This window comes from Macaca mulatta, chromosome 1, assembly GCF_049350105.2.
Source record: "Macaca mulatta isolate MMU2019108-1 chromosome 1, T2T-MMU8v2.0, whole genome shotgun sequence".
Taxonomy (NCBI): Eukaryota; Metazoa; Chordata; class Mammalia; order Primates; family Cercopithecidae; genus Macaca; species Macaca mulatta.
Window position 1 is genome coordinate 156,664,318 of NC_133406.1, and position 27,231 is coordinate 156,691,548.

Consider the following 27,231-nt stretch of genomic DNA (forward strand, 5'->3'; position numbering starts at 1 on the left):
TTTCTTAAGGATTCCTTAAATACTTTCAGTGTGTCTTTGTGTAACTATGGCTCTGTGTTGGTTTCAGAAGCTCACGTTTTTATGCCTAAATTTGGCCAGTTTTTAATTCCCTTTCCTGTTAGCTGATGTGTACCTCCCTAATGGCATGAACTGATGGGAGATGAGGACAGGTTGGAGAAAAACTTGCTAACATTCTTATAGCTCTGAGATTGTTCTTTGTTCTCAGACCAATAGGTTAACAAATTGAGATCAGACAATAGTGCACTAAAATATACAGATTTTAAAAATGTTTTTAAGTGTGAACTTTCATTTGAAATCTAGCCTAATTTAGTTACATGTCTTTTTTATTAGTTATGTTTTATTTTTATATTCATGAGGAATTGTAACAAGCCTTTTACTTTGTGTTATCTTCTCTCTTTAATCTTACACCAAGGAACATTTCAGCCACAAATCCTACTTGAGTTTTGTCTTCAGAGTGATGCTGATGATCAAGGACACAATCCAGATTATATGTAACACTTTCTCTTATATATAGTTTGAAAAATTCTAACTTATTTCAGCTTCAAAGGGATATGCAAGTTACAATGATTTTTTTGTGAATCTACCCAAACATCATTGGCATGTCTAGCTACTTAGTTATTCTGTCTGAATTTCTAGCATGTGTAGGCAAAAGAAAAAAAAAAGGAATCTGTGATGATTCAAGACAAAGGATATTTTCTTTCTGCCCAGTGATCAGGTTGTATACAACCAAACCATTACCATAACCCCTCAAAGGGAGCAGGACTACAGTACAGTTACTAGCACATGCCTTGGGTATTTTCTTAGTATAAGTTTACTCTTGGTGCACATTAAATATGTGCAGTTCTTTGTTTAAAAAAAAAAAAAAGGTTGACTGGTGGTATGTTCCTCACATAGCCCTTCTGCCCTTCTCTAGAAATATAGAGGCAGTGTCATTTTGAAAAGCGGTGACAGTTTTCAGGTTCAGAAGGAAGTTAATCTTTGGAACAAAGAGAATTTAAAAAAAAATCTTTTATAGCTTTAATAAGTATACTTCTCCAAAATTTAATTTAGAAGTATATCCCTAAATATAAGGCTTATGTCGATTCCTTTTATAAAGGTTTAGTTTTTTTTTCAACAGCTAATGAAGAGAAATATTTGGGTATTCAACCTGGTTTCATGTGAATTTTACGAAATTATTTAATTAATGAAGATATATTCCCCAAGCAGAGAAAGAATACAGAACAGAGGATATATAGACCATAGGAACTGAAAAATAATGAAAATATTGATAGTATTGAGTGATGATCTATTGCCCTGTGTCAGGAGTCAAAATTTATCTGGAACAGTTGGTTTTCTTTATTAGATGTTCCTAATATGCATTGGGGAAGATATTTTATGGTTTCTCTTAGATATTTTTTCTGATAACAAACCTATAGATCCATATATTTTTTTCTTCACTTAAGTCTTTTTCTATTGGAATTTAACCTACTTTAAAAAATTATTTACTCTTGTAAATTAGAATGCTCTCTGTTCAGTACTACTCTTTATAATAACCAATTCTATATTTAAATTCCATTAGGATAATCTGAATTTTGTTTTATTACTGTTTTTTTCCGTCATGGGTTCTAAATTCTGTAACTTAACCTATTTAGCCTGTCCACTTTCTATACTCCTTTCCAGCCCTCCCTATGAATCTTGCTGTAAAATATTCTATCTCTAACATATACACAGATTCTTATAAGTGGCCAGTCAAATCCCAAGGGATAGTGGATAGCATCATGGAATTATAGAAACAGGGAAGACACTGGAATTAGATAGGGTCAGGATTGAAACCCGATCTTGACCACTTTATTGCTGTATAACCTTGAAAAAGTTCTTTCTCTAAGCCTCTGAGCAATGGAGAGCCCTATTTCAGAGGGTTTCCATGAGGACTAAGATAAAAGTGTAGCACTTAGCACAATGCCTGGCTTATAGAAGGTGCTCCATAAATGTTAATTTTCCTTTCTTCTGGTTCTTTTATCTCATGTTTTGAGGATATAATGTTGAAGGATTGTTGATAGTATTATTCCCAAAAGAGCCATTTTTTATACATCAGAGGGGTTCTTCTGCAACAAGTTCACTGTTGTTGAAAAATGTATTCCAAACTCATATTCCCATGATGATGCCTATGCTTTGACATTTATTGCCACTTCACTACTAGCTGCTATAATCTTTAGTTTATATAGACTTAATATAGTAAAAAACTTGTATTAATACTGCTACTGTAGTATCCCTCTTCTCCATCACTGATAGGCTCCATAAGGCGTTCAGTCAGCTGCCCTCGGTCCATCTCTGCTCAGTCGCCTTCCAGTGGGGACACCCGCCCATTTTCTGCTCAACAAGTGATATCTGTGTCACGGCCAACTTCTGCGTCTCGGTCACATTCCTTAAACCGTGCCTCCTCCTACATGAGGCATCTGCCTCACAGTAATGATGCCTGCTCTACAAACTCTCAAGTGGTAGGTCATCTGTTTTGCTCTTTCAAGTTTATAGGGAGCTCTGTACTCAGGCAAAGGGGATCAGATGAGAGGAGGACAGACTGAACCTTAGATCCTTTCCATAATTCAACTCATGACCTCTTGAAATTTGGATTATTCACCTACCTTAGCCTACAATTTAGTATGACTCTTAAAAGGTGCAGACTTCACTCTATCACAGAACTCAAAGATGAACACTGAGAATAGCATTATTTTATTTTCTGTTTGCTAATGTAGTAGGATAATATTACTGAAAATTACCTGAGTAAATGCATGGTTTTGCAGTGTATTATGCAGTCTCTCTTTAAATTTGAGGAAGTTTGGAAAATTTTACTTAATGGGACAGTTGATTCATAGGTTAAAAAATGATAAATTATCCTTGGAGCACTTAAGTACAATGTTATTTATAATGTGTTCTGTATGTTAAATTAACATTGAGTATTCCCTTGTTAGCACGAATCCCAGAGATTTGGTATTGAGAAAATAGTGAATTTAGTTTGTAAGAAGGCTACTTTTAGATGCTCAGATAGCTCCAACTACCTTCATGTAGACTAAGGATTTATTTAATTTGTTTATTTAATATGGATCGTGTTTCCAAAGGGAAGTCAGGAAATACAAGTGAATGAATTTCACTTGGTAACAATGAATTTTTTTTTCTAATCAAGAAAAATTGCCTAAGGTATATGTAGCAAATGAAACTGACCAGGAAGTCCTTTTTAAGTATTTATATTTTTATTTTAGTACTTTTAGCTAAATAAGTATAACCTTGTGGAAGTATGAAAGACACTCTTGGGATTCGTATCCATTTAATCCAAAGAATTCACAAGTGTAAAAGAAAATTTTCTTCCTTTTTCATTGTTATTGTTTTCAGTTAAAAGTGCATCATTTTTACCTAGAAATATCTTTCAGATTATACTGTCACAATGAAATAAGACCCCCTCCAAATATCTGTATTCTTTCAAATTTAAGAGTGAGTCTTTGCGGCAACTGAAAACAAAAGAACAAGAAGATGATCTAACAAGTCAGACCTTATTTGTTCTCAAGGACATGAAGATCCGGTTTCCAGGAAAGTCAGATGCAGAATCAGAACTTCTGATAGAAGATGTGAGTATCTGATGTGTCTAAAATGCCAAGGAGCTGGTACCTTTTTATTTTTAAAAAAATATTAAAATTTATTTCCTGAAGGCATTATGCTCAATGACATAGTGAATTTAATTGATGTCTTTTCAACCTCTACTAGCTTTAGAAAATACAGGGGTTTATTTTAATTGTTACAATTCATGAACAGTGAGATCAGATTATAATCAGCAGTGCAAAATATCTTTTAGTATATAGTGCTATTTTAATAAGTCTTCATCAAGTGAGAATAATTAGTGTTAAATAATTATTGTTCTTAATGATTAAGCAAATATCATGTTAAACTTGCCTCTATAAAGATTTAGAAAGAACTAATATGGAATGGGGTGTGATGAAAAATGTGGGGCTGTGGCATAAAATGTCAAGAATATTTGAATGTGACACCTCGAATGTCACATTTTTGGAGTCAGAATTTTGAAATGACTTATGCGGAGCTGTGTGTTTTTCTTGTTACACACACATGTGCACCACCCAGTGGAACATTCTAAAATGCCAGAGGGCCCTAAAATTCACATTAAAATCAGTGACTTACTCCTAATTTAGAAAGAGGGTCCGCGTTATTTCAGATAATTTTGGTGAAAGAGCATTTCTTCACGCAAGGTTACATTTTTTCATTCAAACATCCTTTTCATTCTTGGATAATTATTTAGTAGTAGAACCTTGTTTTTTTGGTGGGGGCACATATATTTTAAAAATATATTAAAAATATATTTTGGACCTTTTTTATAAATATAATTTTATAAATTATATACATAAAATGTATGTATTTTTTCCCAGAGGAGAAGGCACCATCTGGTGGCCAGTTATAGGATAAAAACTACAGCCATGCACTTGGACTTTTCGTTTTTTAGCATTTACTTTAGATCCGTCTAAAACAAGTGTATAGAAACAAAAAGCAAACAAACAACAGTAAAAGAGACTTTCTTGCTGAAAAATACCCATAATTGCAATTTATATTATGTACTGATGACACAGTCATAAGCAAAGCCCCTAATTAATATTTTGTTGATATATATTTTTAAAAAGTGAAAATGGTAACTTGTTTGCAAGCTAGGTGCTACTTAGTTACATCAAAGGAAATGAAGGAAAGCATTGGATGTTAAGGATTATGCTAGGTGTGCTTTTATTTACCTATGTCATCTTATTTGATAAAGTTATTTTCTACATATAGCCAATGACTTTGTAGCACTTTATTTTATGTATTTCTTAGAGATATTAGTTATATCCCATCTTTTTTAATCAGGTAGAAGAAAATTAAACAGAGAGTAAAACTAATATTTGTGACTATCGTGATTGTTCTATAAAGAATGTATATAGGCTTATATAATTAATAAAATATAATTAATAATTATATCAGACATCAAATTGTTTACTATATGTTCACTATGTGTGAACATTTTAATCTGTTTATTACAGTATATATTACAAGACTATATATTCAGAAGTTTTGCAGACTTGCACAAAAAACAAAACAAAGTAGTAGAATTCTCATTTTATATAGGCTGCCTTCTAATGCATTATTCAATATTTTATTACTATGAATGATGTCATAAATCAGCCTCTAACATACAAATGAAAAATCTGTGTCTTGGATTTCTTGCCAAATCTTATGTTTCTGAAGGTATTTGACTTTCATTCATTGGAGATTGTTTTTTGTTTTTGAGACAGAGTCTCACTCTGTTGCCCAGGCTGGAGTGCAGTAGTATAATGTCAGTTCACTGCAACCTCCACCTCCTGGATTCAAGTGATTCTTGTGCCTCAGCCACTCAAATAGCTGGGATTACAGGCATGCACCACCATGCTCAGCTAATTTTTATACTTTAGTAGAGATGGGGTTTTGCCATATTGGCCAGGCTGGTCTTGACCTCCTGGCCTCAAGTGATCTGCCTGTCTCGGCCTCCCAAAGTGCTGGGATTACAGGTGTGAGCCACAGAGATTGTATTCTTAATGCAACTAGAATAGAAAGCTTTGGACGTAGATGGCTTAATTTGTGTTAGAAATCTTTGCACATGTCTTTTTACGAAAGTTGGCATTATTTGTTGCAAGTAATATTGTAGTGCTTTCATTACACAAATTAATTTAAAAAATGGGTTTCAACCTGTAAATTTCTTAATGTTCATCCTTCCAAACAGATCATCGATAACTGGAAGTATCATAAAACCAAAGTAGCTTCATATTGGCTCATAAAATTGGACTCTGTAAAACAACGAAAAGTGAGTAATGCTCAAAAACAGTTTTTTTCTCTTGGATTATGTATTAAGCTAGGATCATTAAGCCAAATTCATAGACAGACTTTATATTTGCTCATTTGTTTACTCATTTCTTCAACAAATACTTATTAAGTATCTATTATGGGTCAGGCACTCTTCTAGGTTCTGAGGATACAAAAGTGAATTGTAAAAAATCCATGCTTTCATAGAACTTACATTCTAGTTAAGATGTCTAATAATAAATAAATATGTAATAGAATGTAAGGTAGTACAGTCAGCCTTCTATGTCTGTGGCTTTCACATCCGTGGATGCAACCAACCAGGGATTGAACATGTTTGGAAAAAAAAGGATGGCTGTGTCTGTACTGAACATGTACAGACCTTTTTTCTTTTGTCATTATTCCTAAACAATACAACAGTGTAACAACTATTTACATAACATTTACATTGTATTAGATATTATAAGTAATTATAAGTAATCTAGAGATGATTTAAAATATACAGGAGAATGTGCATAGGTTATATGCAAATATTCCACCATTTTATATCATGTACTTGAGCATCCATGTATTTTGCTGTCTGGGGGTGGGGGGTCCTGAAGCCAATCCTCACAGGTGCAGAGGGATGACTGTACTAAGTACTATGAAGAAAAATAAATTGACATAAAAAATAGAAGGTAGTATTTGAGCAGAGACTTAAGTGAGAATCATGCTATACAGATCTCTGCAGAGACAATGTTTCAGGCAGAGGGAAGAACAAATATAGAGATGCTGAGGTAGAAATTAGTTTGATGGGTATATGAAGCAGAGCAAGGCACCATTTTATTTATATATTCATAAGATAGTCTGTTTTAGCTGGAAAAGAGTGAGTGATGGGGTCTTGGTAAGAGATAAGGTTGGACAGATAGGGAGGGCCTAGGTCACAACTTTATAGGCTATAGAAAGATACTGGGTTTTATTCCAGTTGATGAGGAACCACTGGAAAATTTGAGTAGAGAAGTTACATAGCCTCTTTGAATTTAAGAGAATCACGAGAACTACTTGTGGAGAATAGAACTGGAGGAGCGGGAATTTGGCAGAATAGAAGTAGGGACCAGCTAGAAGGTTGTTAGGGTAACTGAGGCAAGAGCTAATGGGTGCTTAGCTAGGGTGGTAACTGAATGGATGGATGCTGGAGAAAGAGGGGGAGGGTTTTGCTGTTTCTGTTGTTTCATTTTATTTTGACCATGTTGATGTTGATATATTGATTGGACATCCAAGTAAAAATGTTGAGTGTATAGTTGTATAAGAGTTTTGAGTTTAGGGCTAAGATTGTGTATGGTGAACAAAAATTTAGGAGTCTCTAAGATATTTAAGGTGTCAGCTAGATGAAACTACCTCGAGTTTCAAGGACTAAGGCCTGGGCCACTCCTACATGTAGAAATCAGAGAGATGGGGAGAATCTACCAAAGAGGACTGAGAAGGAACAGCCAGTAAGATGTGAAGAAACCATGAGAACTGGGTGTCCTTGAAGTCAAGTAAAGAAATTATTTTAAGGACAGAGTAATCAATTGTGTCACGTGTTGCTGACAGAGGTTGTAAGCTGAGCATTGAGAACTGACTGTAATTTTTGGCAATGTGGATGTTAGTGATGACCCTAATCATAAATTTAGCGGGGTGGTGGGGAGTAAAACTTGGAATATGTACAAGAAGAAGAAAAGTGGAGAGCAAAACACCACAGTTACTACAGGCACTTTTTCAAGGAATTTTGCTATAGAGGGGAATGGGAAATGTGGTGGTGGTAGATGGAGAGGAATGTGGGCCAACAAGGATTTTTTTTTGTTTTTTTTTTTTTTAAGATGAAGGTATTTTTAGTTTGTATGATGATGAGAACGATTTAGAAGAGAGGAATGGCACAGGAAAGAGAGGTGATAAAAAGTTCTTGAGTAAGTAAGCTGTGAGAGGGGGAGGATTTTCCTAATCAAGAGCGTTTATTCTAACAGGAAGGAAGGCAGGTGCATGGGAATGTGGTGGGAAGACAGGAAAGTTTTCTTCTGGTGGGGAGGGCTTCTGGAGATTTGGGGAGAGAGTATAAGGTACATAATAGCTGTCTTGGAGAGTGGAAGAGTGGAGTGGCCAGCACGGTGAAGGGCCCATCAACTGCACTGTAATACTGTTTTCTGGGAGATAGGCTATTTTAGTAGCAGAGTGAAGTTGTTGAATTCCTTCAATAATACAAACTATCATTTGCCCTTTCTCAGAATTATCATGAATAAGCTGAAACTTGATGCTGATTACATGATGACTCTTAAATTATATACTTTTATCTGAGTAAGCTGAACTCACTGTTGCACATTATCTCATTCAACAAATACTTGCTTAGTGTCCTGCCATGTGCCACGTAGAGTACACTGTTGAGGAGGGTATAGTAAAGCTGGTGACAGAAGCAGATTGCAAAACACATGGGAAGCCCTGAGTATGTTTTCAGGTCGCTGACTTTGGTTTCCATTAGTGGAGATACGGACTTTTTATTCGAATTGGAACCCTGAATTTCCTTAAGTCCGTAAAAGTTTTGTAATCTAGAAGAGAGAGAAGTGTGGGTAAGTTGCTAATTTAAAAAAATAGTACGATATTAATAATACAGGATAAATGTGGCATTTCAAACCAATAGAGAAAAGATGGTTTTTCCACTCAGTGGTACAGAAGCAACTATCTATTTGTAAGAAAATTAAGTTGGAGCCTTAATTCTCACCATATAAAAACAAACTTCATATAATTGCAGTTTTCTATGTAAAAAAGAAAATATTAAAGATTTGGAAGAAAATACAGAAGGATAAGTTTATAATCTTAGAGTGGGAAAACATCTTAAGAAAATACCTAAAACCTAGAAGGCTTAAATTAAAAGATCAACAGATTTGATTACATAAAATCTTATGAAAGGTAAAAAATATCTTAAAAGGCAGAAGTTGTGAGGGCAATTGGGTGGGGGATAGAGGAGGAGTTTGAGGAGGACAGATAAGTGTAGCACATAAAATGAAAAGTAACACTAGTGAACCAATACCTTCTGCAAATCAATCAGCAAAAGAAACTTGCCTATAAGTATTGACACATAAAATGGCAAAGCATATAAAAAGACCATTAAAAGACAACGTATGGATTTCACATAGCCATTTAACACGTAAATAGATCCTTGACCTTACTAATGAAGAAGAAAAAGCAAGTAAAAAACATCATATGGGCGAAAATTAGTAAGACACATGATATCCGGTGATGGAAATAGTATGAGTAAAAGGGCCTTTGCTATACTATTAGAGAGAAAGAGAGTACATTGGTACAAGTCTTTAGAAAAAATAATTTGTAATATCTATTAAAATGACATGTTCATAATCTTTATAAGTCAGCAAAACCACTTCCAGCATTCCATCCTACAGAATAATTGCCTGAATGTATAAAATATTTTTTTTGTACATGAGCATTCATCACAGTGATAAGGCATCTCCATGGAAAGGGCTTGTGAAGTAACAGTGTTGTGCGTTTGTTTTGTGTTGAGGTAGGAATAAGGGAAAGAGGCAGAGAGTGTCTCTCCCTGACCCCAGGACCTTGCTTCAGCTGTCCTTGCTAAGTAGAATCCCTTCTTTACAATCTCACACACCACATATTTTGAAGATCCAGCTCCATCTCCTTCACAAAGCATCTGGAGTCCCCTACAACCAGGTATCTTTCCCTACTTCAATCTTCATGGCACTTTGTATTCAGTTAACTTATGATCTCCCTTGAGAAATTTATGGATAATTTTTCCATAACTCTAAAAAGCCAGAGGATGGGTCTCATTTAATAGTTACCTTCAGGGGGCTTTCTGTCAATTTTTGTTAAGTTGATTCCATTCTAGACTTTTAATTCTAGACTCAATACCAAGGTAGCTGCTTCTTTCCGTGGCCATCTTTCCTTACTAGTTAGTGATATGTTTATTTGAACAGGAATTAAGAAGACAGTGCTATTCTGTTTGATACATGTGATGTGAGAAGGCCTGATAAACATTGATGGGATGATTAAATGATATATGTGAATAATAATATTTGTGAATTGGAAGAAACAATTTCAATAGGGTTGTTATGCTCAATTGACTTTCTACATTTAGAGGAAAAATAAATGCTTGTTTATAAATTTACTACTGAGTACATATACCAGTGTATCTACTTCTTTGGTACTGATTTACTCTAAGAATGTAGGAGTGAACTATTTTTATGTAATCTTTTCTTCCAGTTCTCAGAGGTACAACCACCTTTAAGTATTAATCATACACTGTTATGTGGAGGGAGTGGAAGCACTAATGTGAGGGGAGGAGCTTTATTACCATTTTTGTACCCTGCTAGTCTTTTTTTTTTAGCTTCTTTGCGGCTTCTTCCTTTGGTATAAATCAAAGGTATTGGGTTTCCCTTGTGCTTGCAGAAGGTAACGATGTATTCTGTCTTCAGTAAAAGCTTGTTAAAGTCCCACAGTTTGCACTACCCAAACGTTTACTGTCATTCTTCTACATAGATAATTTAATAGACAATTATATTTTTGGCAGAAAAATTCGTATCTTGAATTTTGGCCCTTAAAAGAACAGAAAGGGCTGATCTTAACTAGAGCAAGTTTATCTTGCAAAGATGCCCAATTTTACGGAGCCCTGAAAGTCGCTGAGGAATGCTACTCCCAGGCTGTGAAAACAAGTGGAAGCCTAGGATTTAAACAGGTGCAACTTGTTTGTAGCAATTTTTCTTGCTATTCTCATGATTATTGGGGCTCCTTTTCTTCCTTCAACAATTTTATTCTTTAAGAGGCTTTCCCAAAACAGGCTCAAATTTCTCAGATATGTAGTGAAAGGTGAGGCACGTCTGGGAAAATAAGCAGAGGACAACTTTCAGCAGCTTTCATTCTGTGATGACATTCTTCCCCTTATTCAGGTAATTTAAGACCCCTTACCCATGAGTAACTATTTTAATATAAGGAGCTTTATATTAAAACTTTACTATAATGTTTTGTAAAACTTTCCATTTTTATAAAGTTAACCCTGCCAAAATTTATAGGTTTATTTATATTCACAAAAAGAAGCCTAACAAATATACATATCATGAATACAAATCATCAAGCCAGCCAGCAGTGCAAACCAGCCAGCAACAGAGGTATTGAACTCTCATGTAAACAGATTCTCATTGGGACTTTTTTTTAAAAAGGTTTGTCTACTTAATAAGTAGCATTAGAATTAATTATGTGAAATACTTAAAATTTACCCCAGACAGGAATAAGAGTAAAATATAGAGGTAATTTTGGAAATGATCATTGGAACAAATTTAAATGTGTTTAGCTGATTTATTTATATACATATATTTAATATATAATTTTTTTCTCTACCTCTTCCCTACCTGAAGTTTATTTCAGATAAAATCAGAGGTAAAGTGACCAGACAGCAACTGACTGAAATATTTTTTTTGCCTGACAATATAAGAGCTAATATAATAATGAGTCAAAGTGCATTGAAAAAATACTTTATATGGTGAAATTAGAGAGGCAAAAGCATGTAATAGAAAGAGTTACTAGATGTCTTTTCATTACATGAAATTGTAGTGGACATCTCATGAGGCAGTATGGACTTGAGTTCAGTATTGCCTATGGCCTTTAACTTGAACAGGTGACTTCTCAGAACTTCTCTGAGGTTTACAACGTTAAGTATTGAAGGGTCCTTGTGATAAAGCGAGACATCATAAGGGAATGTACTCTAGACTTAGAAGGGGTAAAATGCAGGCTGAAATGTTTTCTTTTCTACTAAGATTCCCCATGTCAGACTGTTTCTCTGATGTATTTTATTTTACTAAGAATTCTTCATATGGGGTATTCTTTTGTATAGAATATATAGAAATGGTGTATAAAAATTGTCTGTTGGCCTAGAACATGTTGATCATTTATTTGGCTATCAGAAACTTGTGCTATTGTCTTATAAAGCTAGAAACTGCATCTAAGAAACTAAAAGAAACCTGGAAATATAGGTCAGCTGTGGAATGCAGAATTAGACATTATAAAAATGTATCTGTTTAGAAAGCTAATGACTTAACTAATTTACATTGGATGCATGTTAATCAGGTCCATCCTTCTTTTGGCTGTAATGTCAGTCAATAATCATTGAAAAGCTTTACCAGCTTAATCTTCTGGGAGGTAGACACTAAGATGGAATTAACAGTGAAAGGTTTTATTTTTTTTTTTAATGGAAAACACCCAAGGAGGATAATGGGGAGAGAGAGCTCAAGTAGTAGGCAGGAAGAGCCTTAGGACTACAATGCAGGTCTGACTCCAGTAAATGCAAGGGAGGAGGACTGGGTAGGAAGAACCTCAGACTTTAATGGATCTCTGAGAAAGTCATGGTTAGGCTGGTGGGGAGCCCAGAACAAAGACTGGTGTTGGAGGGATCAGAGTGAGCAGAAATAGCTCTTCACTCGTATCCCAGCCATGCTTAATCCTTGCCTGGGAACTATCTTGGGAGAGTGTAAGCATGGTTTGAATATTGCAGTGGATACCCAGTGGGGAAGCCTTCAGCTAACTGAGTTCTTTGAAACATGTTAATTTAAGTGGCACATCTCCGTGGCTGCCATAAAGGCTGTGCGTGATACATTTTAATTTAACAAACATTTATTGGTTGCCAATTTTATACAAATAATATGCTAGACACTGTTAGGGATTTTGAGAGTTGTTTACTCATTCATTTATTTGCTCACTTAATCATGCATTCAACAGATATTTATTGAGGGACTGCCATGCCCCAGGCACTATTCAAGGTATGGTGGCACAAGACTCTTATTTAAGTATCTTAATTCTTGAAATATGTATCTCACTTTTCCTGTTCCAGGATTGAGGCATTCGTGGTTGTTTATTAGCCTGTTGTAAAGCTCCAAGATTAAAATGACATACACACAGAGTCTTCCACATGCTTTCCTTTTTTCTGTTCTTGGAAATAAAAAAAAATTATTTGCCTTCATATTTTCCTTAATGGATGTAAAATGTAAAGATCAAGGGTATGGGAATTAAATCCTGAAAAGAACCCTCACCAGGTGAAAATAGAAGTAGTTAATCTTATTTAATGTCATGTTGTGGTAACTCCATACTTGCATAATTTAGCTTTCTGCCAAGAATGCAGTTGCTTTATATAGTTTGTGAGGAATATATCTGAAGTATGAAAATATAGCCGTGTTGGTGGGCTGCGAAGAATGCCAGATTTGCTGAAAAGCTTACTATCTGATGTGATACCTAGACATAAACTAAGACTGGAGGATGAAGAGAAATCACTAATGATAGTAAGGTTTGCATTTATTTTAGGGTGCTAAGAGATCCTTGTTCATCAAGTATTACTTCTCTAAATAGCAATTTATTTTTAATACCTACCGTGGCTGCTTCTGCATGCATTTTGATGATACTATTTTCCATCTCTGTTTTATTCAGGCTGACATAGATGCTGTTCAGAGCTGTTCGTTTTGTATCAGCAAAGATGCCTTTACCCTATAGCCATCGCTGCTGCATGCATCATTAGTACAGCATGTAGTGATTTTAATCTTATTTCTAAACCGCCTTCACCTTGTGCCATTATTTTAATTTAGGACCAACTGTTCAGCCATATGGAGCAGTTTGTCATTCAACATCTGTATGCTCTTGCAAAATATGAATTTGTCTGTGTGCTTTATGCCTTCAAATGTGCTATATTTCATATGGAAAAGACAAATCTTTTCATTTTATTAATGTTGTCATTGACTGAATCTCCTATTTATTTTTTCCCTTGGAGAGCTTAATGTTGGATTGGGATGCTTTTAAAAGTCATAATGTAAGGAAATGGATACCTATATTCTATAAGTTAGCCTCACTTAAGCCCACAGATAAACACAAGGGCATCTTGCTGATCATTTATTTTTGTGTTTCACAAATTATTCATCTTCCACCCAATTTCTTCAATCCCCAAAGCACCAGAAATCCAAAAAAGCATCACAAGTAGAACTGGCACTAATTTATCTCATTCCAGTCTGATTTCTTGCCTATCTGATCTGTGCTTTCTTAAAATTATTAAGTGAGAGTTTTGCTAAAAGTACAGTCATTGCTTCCCCATCTGTATAGCCTTCTAAACAAACTATTCCATACTCCATAGCCATAAAGGAGGGGGTGCCTAGGCAACCTTGTTTGTACACAGTGATCCCACCCTCCTTCAAAATACCATTGGACTAGAGATGAATCTGAATCTAAGAAGAGATAATGGGGTTCTCTTCTAGGCTTTTGCTACTGGCATCTGGAAAAACTAAATTGTGAGGCAGTGCTGGATGTGGTTAAGAGGGTAGGTCTGGATACAATGAGTTGGGTAATGTTGGGCAAGTTGCTTATCTGCTTTGTGCCTAAGTTTTCTCATCCATAAAATGGGGATCCAAAATGTTTTCACAACCAAAAACATTTTCATAACCGCTAAGCAGCAAAATCTAACCCACCTGAATTCATTTTGTGACAATGACCTGACAAGAAGTTATGTATTTATTTTGTCTATCTCTTGGTTTGAATATTTACATTTTTTTCCTGCAGAAATAATAATATGTATGATTATGGAATCTAGGCTTGAGATTTTTGGAAAGGGACTGTGGACCAATAGTATCTACCTCATGTTTTTGTTTTGAGGATTAAATGAGTTAATATATGTTAAAGTGCTTGGAACAGTGCTTGGCACATGGTAAGTTCTCTCAATGATTTTTACCTTGTCTACATAGGTGTTACTTTCTTGCAAGGAATGACTCACTAAGACAGGAACCTACTAAATGATAGACGTTGTCTTAAGCCTTGGGGATCTGGTAACTTTATTACCAAGATGGGCACAATTTCCTCCCTTTATATGTATAACACTCTCCATTAATTAAACAGGAAATTAAAATAAAATAGGATGATTGCTAATAAAGGAAGAACTGGGCATTAAGATATCAAACAATAGTTCAGTGACAGGTAAAGTTTCCCTTAGAAGTGGCATTTGAAGTGAAACATGGAAGTTTATCAGATGAAGAGATAGGAGAAGACTGTTTCAGGCAGAGGAAAGAGCTTATGTGAAGACTCAGAGGAGAGTTGAAGGATTTGGGTTCCTGTTCCCTCAGTTTGTGTTGTTCAATGTCCTCCAATTAGGGGTGGGTCTCCCAGGACCAAAGCTTGCCTTCTTGGAGAGGCTCCTTGAAAACTGAAAGCAGAGAAGCAAAGAGGAATGTGTATTCCCAGTAGTTTGCTCTGGACAGGAAGGAGAATGTGCCTAGTTTGCCCAGACCATGCCAGTCTCACCAATCTGGAAAATTGCTTCTTAGATAGGGGTGCCTGATGGAGTACCATGATGCCTGCAGATTTTTCCACCTCCATATTGAAGAAAACATTAGGAATGGAGCAGAAGCATTCCCCATCCCTAACTCCCTGGTTCCATTCTGAAGTTGCTGCTTTTAGTCATGTATGGGCTAGAATATGGTACTGTCATGCTATTAAAATTCCCTCTAAATTAAGAAGAAAATATATGCAGAGTAGTGGTCAAAATAATCTAAGTAATGTACCTAGCACAGTGTTTGGCATAGAGCAGGCAGATGATACATGTTAGTTGCCCTTGAAGTGTATTTAAAAAGAAATGAATGAATACTCCATGATCTCAAATCCTTTATCATTTTAAAGTTGAATAATCATTTTATAATATAATGTGAATACTGATGAACTTAAGGTAATGTTAAAATTGTCAGTATCAATAACACTTTTCAATTTCGGTTATTTTATATAACTCATATTTATCCTTGAGACTAATATATGGGTTATCTTGGCTACTTTCTTATTCTTTCCTTTCTGCATTATGACTTTTGGCCTATTATTACTTACTAATATATTGACAGAAAGTAGAAAGGAAAATTGAGAAGAAAGATGATTTAAATTTCTCATTTACAGCTAGTGTTGATTCTTATATCACATAGTCATGAGCGCACTGCTTTCTACACTAAAAAATATAAAGAGTTAAACTAATAGCTTAAATTAAAATTGTAAAAACTAAAAGGCAGGAATTAATGCCTTGATACTCACATTTCAGTATTATTGTGAAAGGTTTTAAGATATTCCTCTTTATAATGAAGCATTTGTTACCTGTAATAATGAGCCTTTCCATGAGTTTTTCACACACAACTTTATTACAGATTGCATTTTCCCTCCTCATCCTCTGCCCCTTCCCCTAGGACACACCCTAACCTACAGTAGGATTTGTATTACTGCCCCCATCACAGTGCAGGAAGCTGGAACAGGAAGGGAAGGAATGCTGCTGCTCACGCATTTCCCTGTGAGAAGCTGTAGTTCCTAGTCTTCTATAAATATCACCTTGAAAACTTTTTACTAAATTTATTTTTAAACAAATGTTTATTCTAAATTTGCCTTGATCAGAGATAACTAACATCATTTCTTTAAATATTGCTGTTTTAAAGAGAAACAAATCATTCTTTCATCTGCTTCCAATTCTTCATGTTTGTGTCTGTTGAGAGAAATGTCTTTATTTAGTCTTTATGTTTGAAAGTCTTTTTCCCTTTTCATCTTTCACTTTCATTTTTATAGGCAGTTGCCATAATTATAGCTAGATAAAAAGTGAAAAATCCACTTTGATGAATGGAGATCAGAATATTATTATTTGATATTTTATTTTTCTTTGTTTTGTTTTGTTTTTTTACAAAAGAATTTTATTGGAAATACCTACATTGCATAAGTATCAAGTATATGTGAATTAGACAAAAGAGTTTTTTGGGGTTTACAAATTTTTTAGGACCTCTAGGATTTCAGTGGTCCAGATTAATCATAGTCCTTATTTCACGATACTCTTTCATGATTGGTTTGTGCATGACCTGCTTTTATTTAGTGTTATTTAGTGTTTTGAAGTTTACTATACCACCTGTGAACCCAACACCCAAATCAAAAGCTAGATTCTTGGAAATAACGTATATAACCAAATGATTCCCTTCCATCCCCGTGGCTCCCCATTTCCCCGGTAGCTATATTCTTGAACTCAGTGTTCACTCTCTTCCCTTCCCTTCCCTTCCCTTCCCTTCCCTTCCCTTCCCTTCCCTCCCCTCCCCTCCCCTCCCCTCCCTTCCCCTCCCCTCCCTTCCCCTCCCCTCCGCTCCTCTTCTTTCTCTCTTGCTCTCTCTGGCTTTCTTTCTTTCTTTCATATATATATACCTTATACCATATATATATGGTATATATACCATATATATAAAAAATGTTTATGTGTATTCCCCATGTGTTTTTAAAACTTAATTGTTTTTACTTCTATTACAAGGGTATCATGGCCAGGGGTGATGGCGCATACCTTTAATCCCAGCACTTTGGGCAACCTTGGTGGGCAGATCACTTGAGCTCAGAAGTTCAAGACCAACCTGGGCAATGTGGTGAAACCCTTTCTCTACAAAATTACAAAAATTAGCCGGGCATGGTGGTGTGTGCCTGTTGTCCCACCTTCTTAGGAGGCTGAGATGGGAGGATAGCTTGATCCTAAGAGGTTGAGGCTACAGTGAGCTGAGATTGTGCCCCTGAAATCCAACCTGGGTAACAGAGCAAGACCTTGCCTCAAAAAAAGGGGGTGGTATCATGCTATATATTTAGTCTCTAGTACTTTTTTTTTTTTTTTTTGAGACGGAGTCTCGCTCTGTCGCCCAGGCTGGAGTGCAGTGGCCGGATCTCGGCTCACTGCAAGCTCCGCCTCCCGGGTTCTCGCCATTCTCCTGCCTCAGCCTCCCGAGTAGCTGGGACTACAGGCACCCGCCACCTCGCCTGGCTAGTTTTTTGTATTTTTTTTAGTAGAGACGGGGTTTCACCGTGTTAGCCAGGATGGTCTCGATCTCCAGACCTCGTGATCCACCCGTCTCGGCCTCCCAAAGTGCTGGAATTACAGGCTTGAGCCACCGCGCCCGGCCTCTAGTACATTTTTTACCTTACCATTTATTATGAAGATGTTCTGTCTTGTGTGTCATATTTGATTCATTTCGACTACTGTATTAATACTGTGTAATAGTCCAGAGGGGGTGAGTATCCACTGTTCATTTATTCACTCTCTTATTGTTGAAGAGTTTGATTGTTTCTAGGTGTTTACAATTGTTAACAGCTGCTATGAACGTTCTTGTACATGCCACCTCATATTTTTACCTGTGAGAGATTATTTCAGAAGTAAAACTGCTGAGCCATAGGGATATTAATTTTCAACTTTAGGAGATAATGCCAGACTGTTTTCCAATTTGTGCACCGATCTGTACTCACACTAGCAATGTCTAAGAGACCCGGCAGATTCCATATCCTCTCTAGCACTTGATATCATCAGACTTTTAATTTTTGTCAACTACGTGGATATCTTATTATAACTTTAATTTTTGTTCTTTATGTTTATTGGGCATATTTATTTCCTCTTTTCTGAAATGCCTGTTTGTAATGTTTTGTCCTTTTTTTTCTATTAAAAATTTTGGTAAACATTCTTTATATATTCCTGATACTAATCTTTTTTTGGACATATATTATTTGAATATATTTTTGCAGTTTGTAAGTTTGTCTTTTATTTTCTTTAAGGTGTATTTAATGACCAGAAGTTCTTAATTTTTATATGATCAAAATCTATTAATCTTTTATGGTCCATATCTTTTTGTGACTTAAGTAGTATTTTTCTAGCCCATGGTTCAATAAATACTCTCCTATACTTTCCACTGAGATATAGAATAGTTTATTTTTATTAACATGTAAGACCTTAGCCCCTCTAGAGTTGATTCTTTTTAATGAGGGATTCAGCTTTATCTTTTCTTCATCTAATCCATAAAGATTATAATTTCAAAATCTCTATCCACTGATCTGAGTTATTGCCTCTGTCATATACTGAAGTTTCATAAATGCATGGGCCTATTTCTAGACTTTTTGTTCTATACTATTGTTCAGTGTGTGTGTGTGTGTTCCTCTTTGAATTTTATTTTTATTTTACTTTTCATCATGGCTTACTGCATCCTTGACCACTTGAGCTCAAGCAGTCTTCCCATCTTAGCCCCCCCAGGTAGCTGGGACTGCAGATGTGGGTCATAATGCCAGACTAATTTTTAAAAAAGTTTTGTAGAGACAGGTTCTCACTATATTGCCCAGGCTGGTCTGGAACTCCTGGGCTCAAGCTACATCTTTGAATTTTAGACACAGATATACATTCCTAGATCATAAGTACTTTGGTTTTTCCACTAGGTTTTGGACATAGTGAAAACAAGCATTCGTACGGTTCTTCCACGTATCTGGAAGGTGCCTGATGTCGAAGAAGTAAATTTATATCGGATTTTCAACCGGGTTTTTAATCGCTTACTCTGGAGTCATGGCCAAGGGCTGTGGAACTGTTTCTGTGATTCAGGGTAAGTTCTCAGTCATCTTTTATTATCATCATTTTTAATATTTTACTATTTAGTTATAGAGGTAGCCTAATAAAATGCTTGAATGATCTTTTAAAATATGGATTTCTTTTTACTGCATGTAATGTTTAGTACTCAACTATAATTTATATCAATTAAGGTGATTTAGATAAGATGATGAATATGAACACAACACCACCTAATTAATTTGAATTCAGTGGAGAGAAGGTAGTCCTAATTAAAGAAAATACAAAGCAATATCCTTGAAGTTCTTCTGCAGTCACCTTCTAAAATTATGGCCAGACTTCTCCTCCTCCCCAGAATCCCAGTGCTGCTAAAGCTGCTGTGACTCATTGTCATTTTAGCCTCAAGATATCTAAAACCAAACATTCCACGTCCTTTTATTCCGAAATGGCTTCCTTTCTTGGCTTCCCTTAATCCTGTTGTTATTCTCTCAGTCATACAAGTTGGATATCACAGGGGCACCTGCATCTTCCTTTTCCCTCACTGTCTTTATTTAATCATTTGCTAAATCCTATTGTTTTTCTGTCACATTCCCACATGGCTAAACTAGCTTGTTTCCATTCATTCTTTCAACAATCATCAAGTACTTACTTTTGTGCTAATATTTTTGGAGATACAGTGTTGAATCTGACACAGATAATAACTAACCATACTACTTATTGTGTGAGATGCATTGTTCTGATCACTTTACATGTGTTAAGTGATTTAATCCTCATAACATCAATTTGAGTCAGGTTTTATATTATCTCTGTTTTATAGATAAGGAAACTGAGGCACAGATAGGTGCTAAGGACCTAGTGGAACTGGGATTTGAACTCATTTAGCCTTGACCCCAGAGTTCATGCTCTTAACCTATAAACTCTGATATCTCTAGCAGATAAAGTATGATACATACAAAGCAAATCATTTGATATTGTTTGTCTGCGTCCCCACCCAAATCTCAGCTTGAAGTGTAGTTCCCATAATCCCCACGTGTCATGGGAGGGACCTGGTGGGAGGTAACTGAATCATGGGGTGGTTACCCCCATGCTGTTGTTCTCTTGATAGTGAGTGAATTCTCATGGATCTGATGATTTTATAAGGGGCTTTTCCCCCTTTTACTTGGCACTTCTCCTTGTTGCCACCATGTGAAGAAGGACATGTTTGCTTCCCCTTCTGCCATGATTGTAAGTTTCTTGAGGCTTCCCCAGCCATGCTGAACTATGAGTCAATTAAACCTCTTTCCTTTGTAAATTACTGAGTCTTGGGTATGTCTTTTTTAGCAGTGTGAGAATGGACTAAATCATCATTATAAAAGAGATACAGATAAAGTATGACAGGATTTTAGACAAAATGAGCCTGTTTTTGGTAAGACAGCTAAGTGAAATGAATAGATTTCTAGGCATTTTTGTTTCCAGTTTTTTGTTTCTCATATCCATCTTACTGTCAGAATCATATCCTAAAATCTGTAGTGATTTTCCTCCTTTATCATTTAAGTTTAAACTTCTTATCTACAGATACAAGGCCATCTAATATGCTGTTTTCTCTTATTTCCCCAGTCTTCCTTCTCATTACTCTCCTACTTGAATTCTGCTCCAGAAAAAACAAATTCATTTTTTTCAGATTTCTTAAAAATTTGTCTTTTTCTTCCTCTGAACTGTTGATGTCATTTAATATCTGATTGGATGGCTTTCTATAACCCCAACCTTCTGGTACCTTCTGTATTATTTGAATCGAATGTAAAGCCCCATTCTATACCTGCCTCTTCTGTAAAACCTTAACAGACTGTTCTATTCTGAAATGATCTCAGAATATTCTCCATTTAAATATTCTAGTCATGTGATACAGAATCATTCATATCATTTGGAGACTCAGTCTTTCTACCATTTTTTTTCTTAGCTACCATTCACCAACAGGGAGAATTAATAAGGCACTCTGGGTGTGATGAAATCTGAGAATAATCCGGGCTATTATTTCTACAGAGACTTAAGTGAAACATTTGAACTCCACAGCCCCTTAGTTGATGGCTCTCTGTAAAAGTTCTCCCAATCTGAACTTAAAATGGAAATTTTTTTTTCTGTTGGTTGATCCATTGGCTTGATGCCATGTATGAATCCCAGCTACTCTCTACCATGGAGAGCAATGAGAAAATCTGTTAGTGAAATCAGTGCTGTGGCTCTGAGTCCATAGATAATCTCCAACACCAGACTCTAAAGATACCCATGAAATGGTGCTTCTTTGCTTCTAGGGCTCCTCTTTCCTGAACTATTTTGCTAACATACTTTAACTTGATTCAGAATCCTTTTCTCCTATCCTTGGCACAGTACTGCCTTCCAGTTTCTCTGGTGGTGTCTATTAGTAGTAGTAATCATAGGGATAGTAAGTAGTATTTATTGACGGCTTACTAAATATCTGACATTGTTTTACATATTAAATATTTATATAATCTCCACAAAAAGTATTTTGAGTAAACTATTACCGTCATTTACAGATGAGGAATTGAAGTATAAACATAGCAACTGTATGAACCTGTATTTAAATCCAGGTAGTCTTGAGTCAAAAGCCCAAGCTCTTAACTCGATGCTTCATTGACATTCCCCAAAGCAGATTTGCCAATGGTTGCCAAGCTTGTTTTACTGCAAGTCCATAGCATTAGCCAAATCCCTAGCCTACTATGCCTGTGCAGGTGAGGCAGGAGTAGTTTTGAGACCAATTTGACTCCACTCTCATCTACTTCTTTCAATTTAGTAGTTTAAAGAGGTGAGTTTAATATCGGATTTTATTTTGCATTAATGAGTTTTTTAGGCTTCCTCAATTTAGTGAAGTCACATAGTACTGTGTGTGTTTGATTCTCAGTTTGGACCCAGAGTAGTTCTTCTTTATCCTTTGAATCATGCCTTCTCAGTGTATACTCCTTTAACCTTTGGTCTGAAGGCCTAACAGTCATGGTGAAAATCTACTCTTCTCAGTTTTTAAGGAATGATTTTAATATAAAGTTCAACTTTCTTTCGCAGTTAGGTGTAAAATCTTAGAAAAATATAATCCAAGTCTTTGATTATGTCCAAGAATCCAAGGCCTTGATTGTTGCCTTTGCCTATCAACATCCCCAACAATAAAACAAAGTAAGTAAACCATCCCTGTCTACCTCCAGAAACACCAGAGTAATGTAGATCTTTGTGGTAGGTTTCCCTAGAGTTGGCCAAGGGGTTTTACTGATGTATCAAACAGAAAACACCCTTCTTCCTCTCTTCCTCTACCAGGCTGCTGATGCCCATGCCCAGTAACCCTTTGATCACATGCAGCCTCCTGGGAGTGTTATGATGCCCACTTTGGAATATGTTTACTTTAGGGAAATAGCTCTTGGAATTTCCATAAATAAAATTATCTACCATGTTTTACTGGGATAGAGGAAGTCTGAGGTTCCATGGGACTCAAACTTAGGCCTGAGAGCTGGGGAATGGTGGCTATGGGAAGTGGCATTTCAGGTGAGAGTTACAGGAAGAGTAGGAGTCTGTGGGGGTAAAGCCAAGAGAGGAGCCAGGGTAATATGGGAAAAGGAATGCATGGTTTGGGAAAGCCCCATCTCCACTCAAAATCCTAATATGTAAACCCCAAAGAAGAGAATCTGGCTTGGATTCCCTAGTCAAAAGTATTTTCCTGTGGGGGTTTGCCATGTAAAAGCCTTTCTTTTAGAATCTTAGGGCAAGAAGAAACTTTAGGGAATATTCTAAGGCAGTAGTCTATTTCTAGGCTGGATTATGCCTACTCGAAAAGTTATGCATAATATATAGACTACTTAAAAAGATGTGAATCTCCCTGTTCTTGTATCATGTTCCACTGGATGTGTTGTTGTTATACTTTTTAGGTTATTAATCTTTCTGTTGGTGATTACTGTATTGGTATGTATAAACTTCAGCAGCCTGGAAGAGGAAAAGAGGGGGACAAGGATGTTTTCTGTTTGATGCATCAGTAAAACCCCTGGGCCAATTCTAGGGACACCCACCACAACTTTTCCTTTCTCCTTTCTGCCACTTAACTTTGGGCTACTCAGTCAGGGCTTGTACCAGTGGAGAAAGGAATGAATCAGTTTCACTCTTTAGATAACTGCTTTATGAAATGTTTTGATGAGAAAGTGGGTGAAAATTATTGGATTACTGAATAATGTGAGGATTTCTAAGTCTCTGGATTGCATGAATAACTTTCCTTTGTTGCCAGAAATATTCAGTATTCTATATCTTACTGTTATATTACTAAAAAAGTCATTTAAAGTGATTTCCTTTTATATTGCTGTGAGGATTAGGGAGAGCCAGAAAGAACTTTTTAATCATTTAATTTTTCTTTTTGAATTCATGGATTTTGATGACCCTGTTTCCTTGGAATTTAGATTCAAAAAGCAGGTAGAAGAGACCTGGGGTTCTTTGATTAAAGTACTGGTATTTTAACTATTTTTACCTCCTTTCACCTTTTTAAAAAACTGTGTTGCTAGTGTTGAAAGCTGAAATACTGTAGTAGTATAGAGACATTTCACATCTACTCAGCTATGCCAGGTGGCAGGTAAGAATAGGGGATACAGTTCTATACTCAGGTTTCCTTTGTGTAGAGGGGGCACCACTGCCCTAGGGCCAAATGAAGCAGGTTGCTTTCATTTTCTTGAGTATTTTGGTATGCTGACACCTAAATATGGATTAATACATAGAGTAGAATGTAGTCTTGGCTAGTAGTGGTAAATATATACACTGGAAATCAATATGTATAGGACCTTGATTCATGTATTTATTTTAAATATTTAAGGGAGAATGAGAGAATGAGAAGCCAAAGCTGGTCATATTATAATTTACGTATTATTCAAGAAGTTAACATCAGATTAGAGTGTTACAGAAGAAGCCCTTTCAGCTTTCTTCCATTTAATTTGTTCTTTCCCTACCTCTAAAGAAAAATTACCATGAGTGACCTGATAGTTGATCTGATCAAATAGCTCCACAGTATCAATAAATAAATATATCCAAGTTGAGAGTAGAGGGTGGTGATGGAGGTAGACTTTTACCCAAAATCCCAGCAGAAAGAAAAGTGCTAGGCAGACATTAAAAACATAGGATTTTTTTGTATGTATTCACATTTATATGAAATTTTATAGGGTCTGCTAAATCAAAGTATACTGATTATAAACATATTCCCTAATTAATTTATTTTTCCAGCATTTTTTAATCAAATTAGGTAAGTAGATTTTATGTCTCTATCTACATATATAAATCTTGATAAACACATGTGTCATATCTAGTTTTTCTTCCATCTAGCAATAATTTAAATTTTGTTTTTACAGTTAATTTAACCATCAAATTACTATTTCTTAAATAAAAATAACTTTCATTCCTTTGCCAATTAAAAAACCCCAGTATTTTAAAAGCCTATTATATTTAGCCCTGAACATTTCAGAACACTGAAGAAAATTTGTTTCTTTCAATTAATTCATTTCAGTATTACTCCCTTTAAGAAAACCTTTCATTCATTGATGACATGCTATTTGGGGCCACATTTCTCTGAAAAAATAAACAGTAGCTTTTCTAGTAAAAAATACATTTCTGTTTCTAAGGCATTTTTTAAAAAATTCCAGATATATCAAATATCCACAGAAGGTTGAAAGTGGAGTCTTTGTGTTTCCCATTGGGAAGTTTACTTCAGGAAAATATTGTCCTGAATACTTTTTCCTTTCTGAAAGTCTGTGCTTCTCTCTCTGAGGGTTATGTGAATTGGTTTATGTAAAATGAGATATGAATCATTACCAAGTCTCAAACCAAAATTTCCCCTGGAGGCTTGAAGAGTTTCAAGGAATAAGTCTGTGGAATAAATTTCTCTCTCTCTCTCTCTCTCTCTCTCTCTGTCTCTCTCTCTCGTCTGTCTCTCTCTCCGTAGTGGTGGAGTAGTGAGGTATTTCCTGATATAAACCATGATACCATGATGGTAAACTTCGGAATTGTTAACACACACACACACACACACACCCCCACCCACCCACCCACCCCACACAAAACTGAAGTTTACCAAGAAAGTACGCACCATTACCTGCTTTGGAATAAGCTGAGTTCAGTGAAGGAGAAGGCATGCTGCTTCTGGGATGGCAGTAGGGCAGTACTTGTTGGGAGTTATACCTGATGTAAATGACGAGTTGATGGGTGCAGCACAGCAACATGGCACAAGTATACATATGTAACAAAACTGCACGTTATGCACATGTACCCTACAACTTAAAGTATAATAATAATAAATAAAAAAAAAAAAAAAAAAAAAAAAAAGATAGCATTACTTCTAGCACACAGAACCTGTGCTCTAGGAATATGGATATAGTTATGTCTAAAAGTGTTTTGAAAGGGATGGTCACAATCAAGTATTAACCTAAATTCTCTTAGTGAAGAGAGGTTAACAATTGTTTTAGCAACTTTTTAATCATTTCAAGGGATCATTCTTAATGTTAAGGTAAATACAGATTCCAAGAAAGCCTAAATTCCAAGAATACTTAATTTTTGAGAAATTAGCTCAGTATTTTACAAATACCTTAATATAGAGTAACTCCATTTTTTAAGAGGTGTTGGAAAACTATCCTATTAGCCGTCCAGAGTTGGCAGCTTTAAAAGCTTTAAGGACAAATAGTGCTGGGCATGGTGGCACATGCCTGTAGTCCCAGCTACTTCAAGGCTAAAATGAGGAGGATCACTGGAGGCCAGGAGTTCAAGGCTGTAGTGCATCATGATTGTGCCTGTGAATAACTACTGTACTCCAGTCTGGGCAACATAGTGAGACACACTGTCACACACACACCCCCACACGTACAAACACACACATACAAATAGTATATGTATTTGATGTTGTGTTTCTTTAATACAAAAATAAATTTCCTAATTTGTTTTTATTATATATCTTTAAACCATTCATAGTTATTGCAAATGTATGAGGCCATTTCTATTGCCCTTATTGGCTTGTTGCTAGGGAAGTGATATAGCTGGTTGTCATTTTTAACAGCCAACATGAGATCATGTCTGTTTCCATGCCAACAGATCCTCTTGGGAGAGTATTTTCAATAAAAGCCCAGAGGTGGTGACTCCTTTGCAGCTCCAGTGTTGCCAGCGCCTGGTGGAGCTTTGTAAACAGTGCCTGCTAGTGGTTTACAAATATGCAGCTGACAAAAGAGGATCGCTTTCAGGCATTGGTCCTGACTGGGGTAATTCCAGGTACTTGTTCACATTCTCTAACCCTTGAGAGTTTTATATAAAGTAATGCTAAATCAGAGTTTGAAATTAACAGTGTTTTTTTCTTTACGTGACTAGAGAAAAAGCTAAAGACTGAAGTTCATACATGCTATTATCTGCAAAATATTTTTAATTAGTACAGTATTTACCTTTAAGGGACTGAACAAGGACAGCAATCACGAACCTAAAGGTGATAAAACATACTTGGAAATGAAGTTATTTGACTTATATACCTTCACTTTCAAAAGTCCAGAGCAAGAGCATCCAAAAATGTGGTAATATGTTTAACTTTTGTTCTCTAATAGAGAGATTTCAACATTTATCCTTGAGCCTACTACAGTTGGGAAGATACCTTTGGTTTCATTTTTATTGTTCAATTTGCCTCTGCTGTTCCCTTCATTACCAAATATGTAGCAGGTAAAGTTTTGTCAAGTTCTATTTGAAAAATGAGTTTCATAAACATTCAGTTAAAATAGTTGTCCAAAAAGCATGAAAAGCAGTATTGTTTTTAAGGTGTAAAAACACACAGAGTAAAGAAAGTACCTTTTAGCATTTCTCAAGACAACTGTAGTTCTCATTAGAAATAAAGATGAATATATAACTTTAGTTTTAGTATTTGTAAGTTGTAGTACTATGCAGGATAGAAGAAATTAAGCCATGACTTTGAAAAACTAAGTGATAGTCAAAAAGTCAGTGAATAGTTGAATAAACAATGAGGAAAATGGAAC

General features: G+C 35.7%; 1 protein-coding gene and 1 long non-coding RNA gene across 2 annotated transcripts in view; one reads left to right on the forward strand and one right to left on the reverse strand.

Annotated features, from left to right (window-relative positions):
* Nucleotides 1-27,231, reverse strand: part of LOC144338454 (uncharacterized) — a 445,122-nt gene that overhangs the window by 343,669 nt on the left and 74,222 nt on the right. The gene's annotated exons all lie outside the window — the stretch shown is intronic.
* TTLL7 (tubulin tyrosine ligase like 7) overlaps nucleotides 1-27,231 on the forward strand; it is an 89,531-nt gene that overhangs the window by 47,668 nt on the left and 14,632 nt on the right. The window contains exons 15-19 of the mRNA XM_015144041.3: nucleotides 2,293-2,498; nucleotides 3,486-3,620; nucleotides 5,786-5,866; nucleotides 19,102-19,262; nucleotides 26,312-26,485. Coding sequence (XP_014999527.2) covers nucleotides 2,293-2,498; nucleotides 3,486-3,620; nucleotides 5,786-5,866; nucleotides 19,102-19,262; nucleotides 26,312-26,485 — 757 coding nt within the window. The remainder of the gene's footprint in view (nucleotides 1-2,292; nucleotides 2,499-3,485; nucleotides 3,621-5,785; nucleotides 5,867-19,101; nucleotides 19,263-26,311; nucleotides 26,486-27,231) is intronic.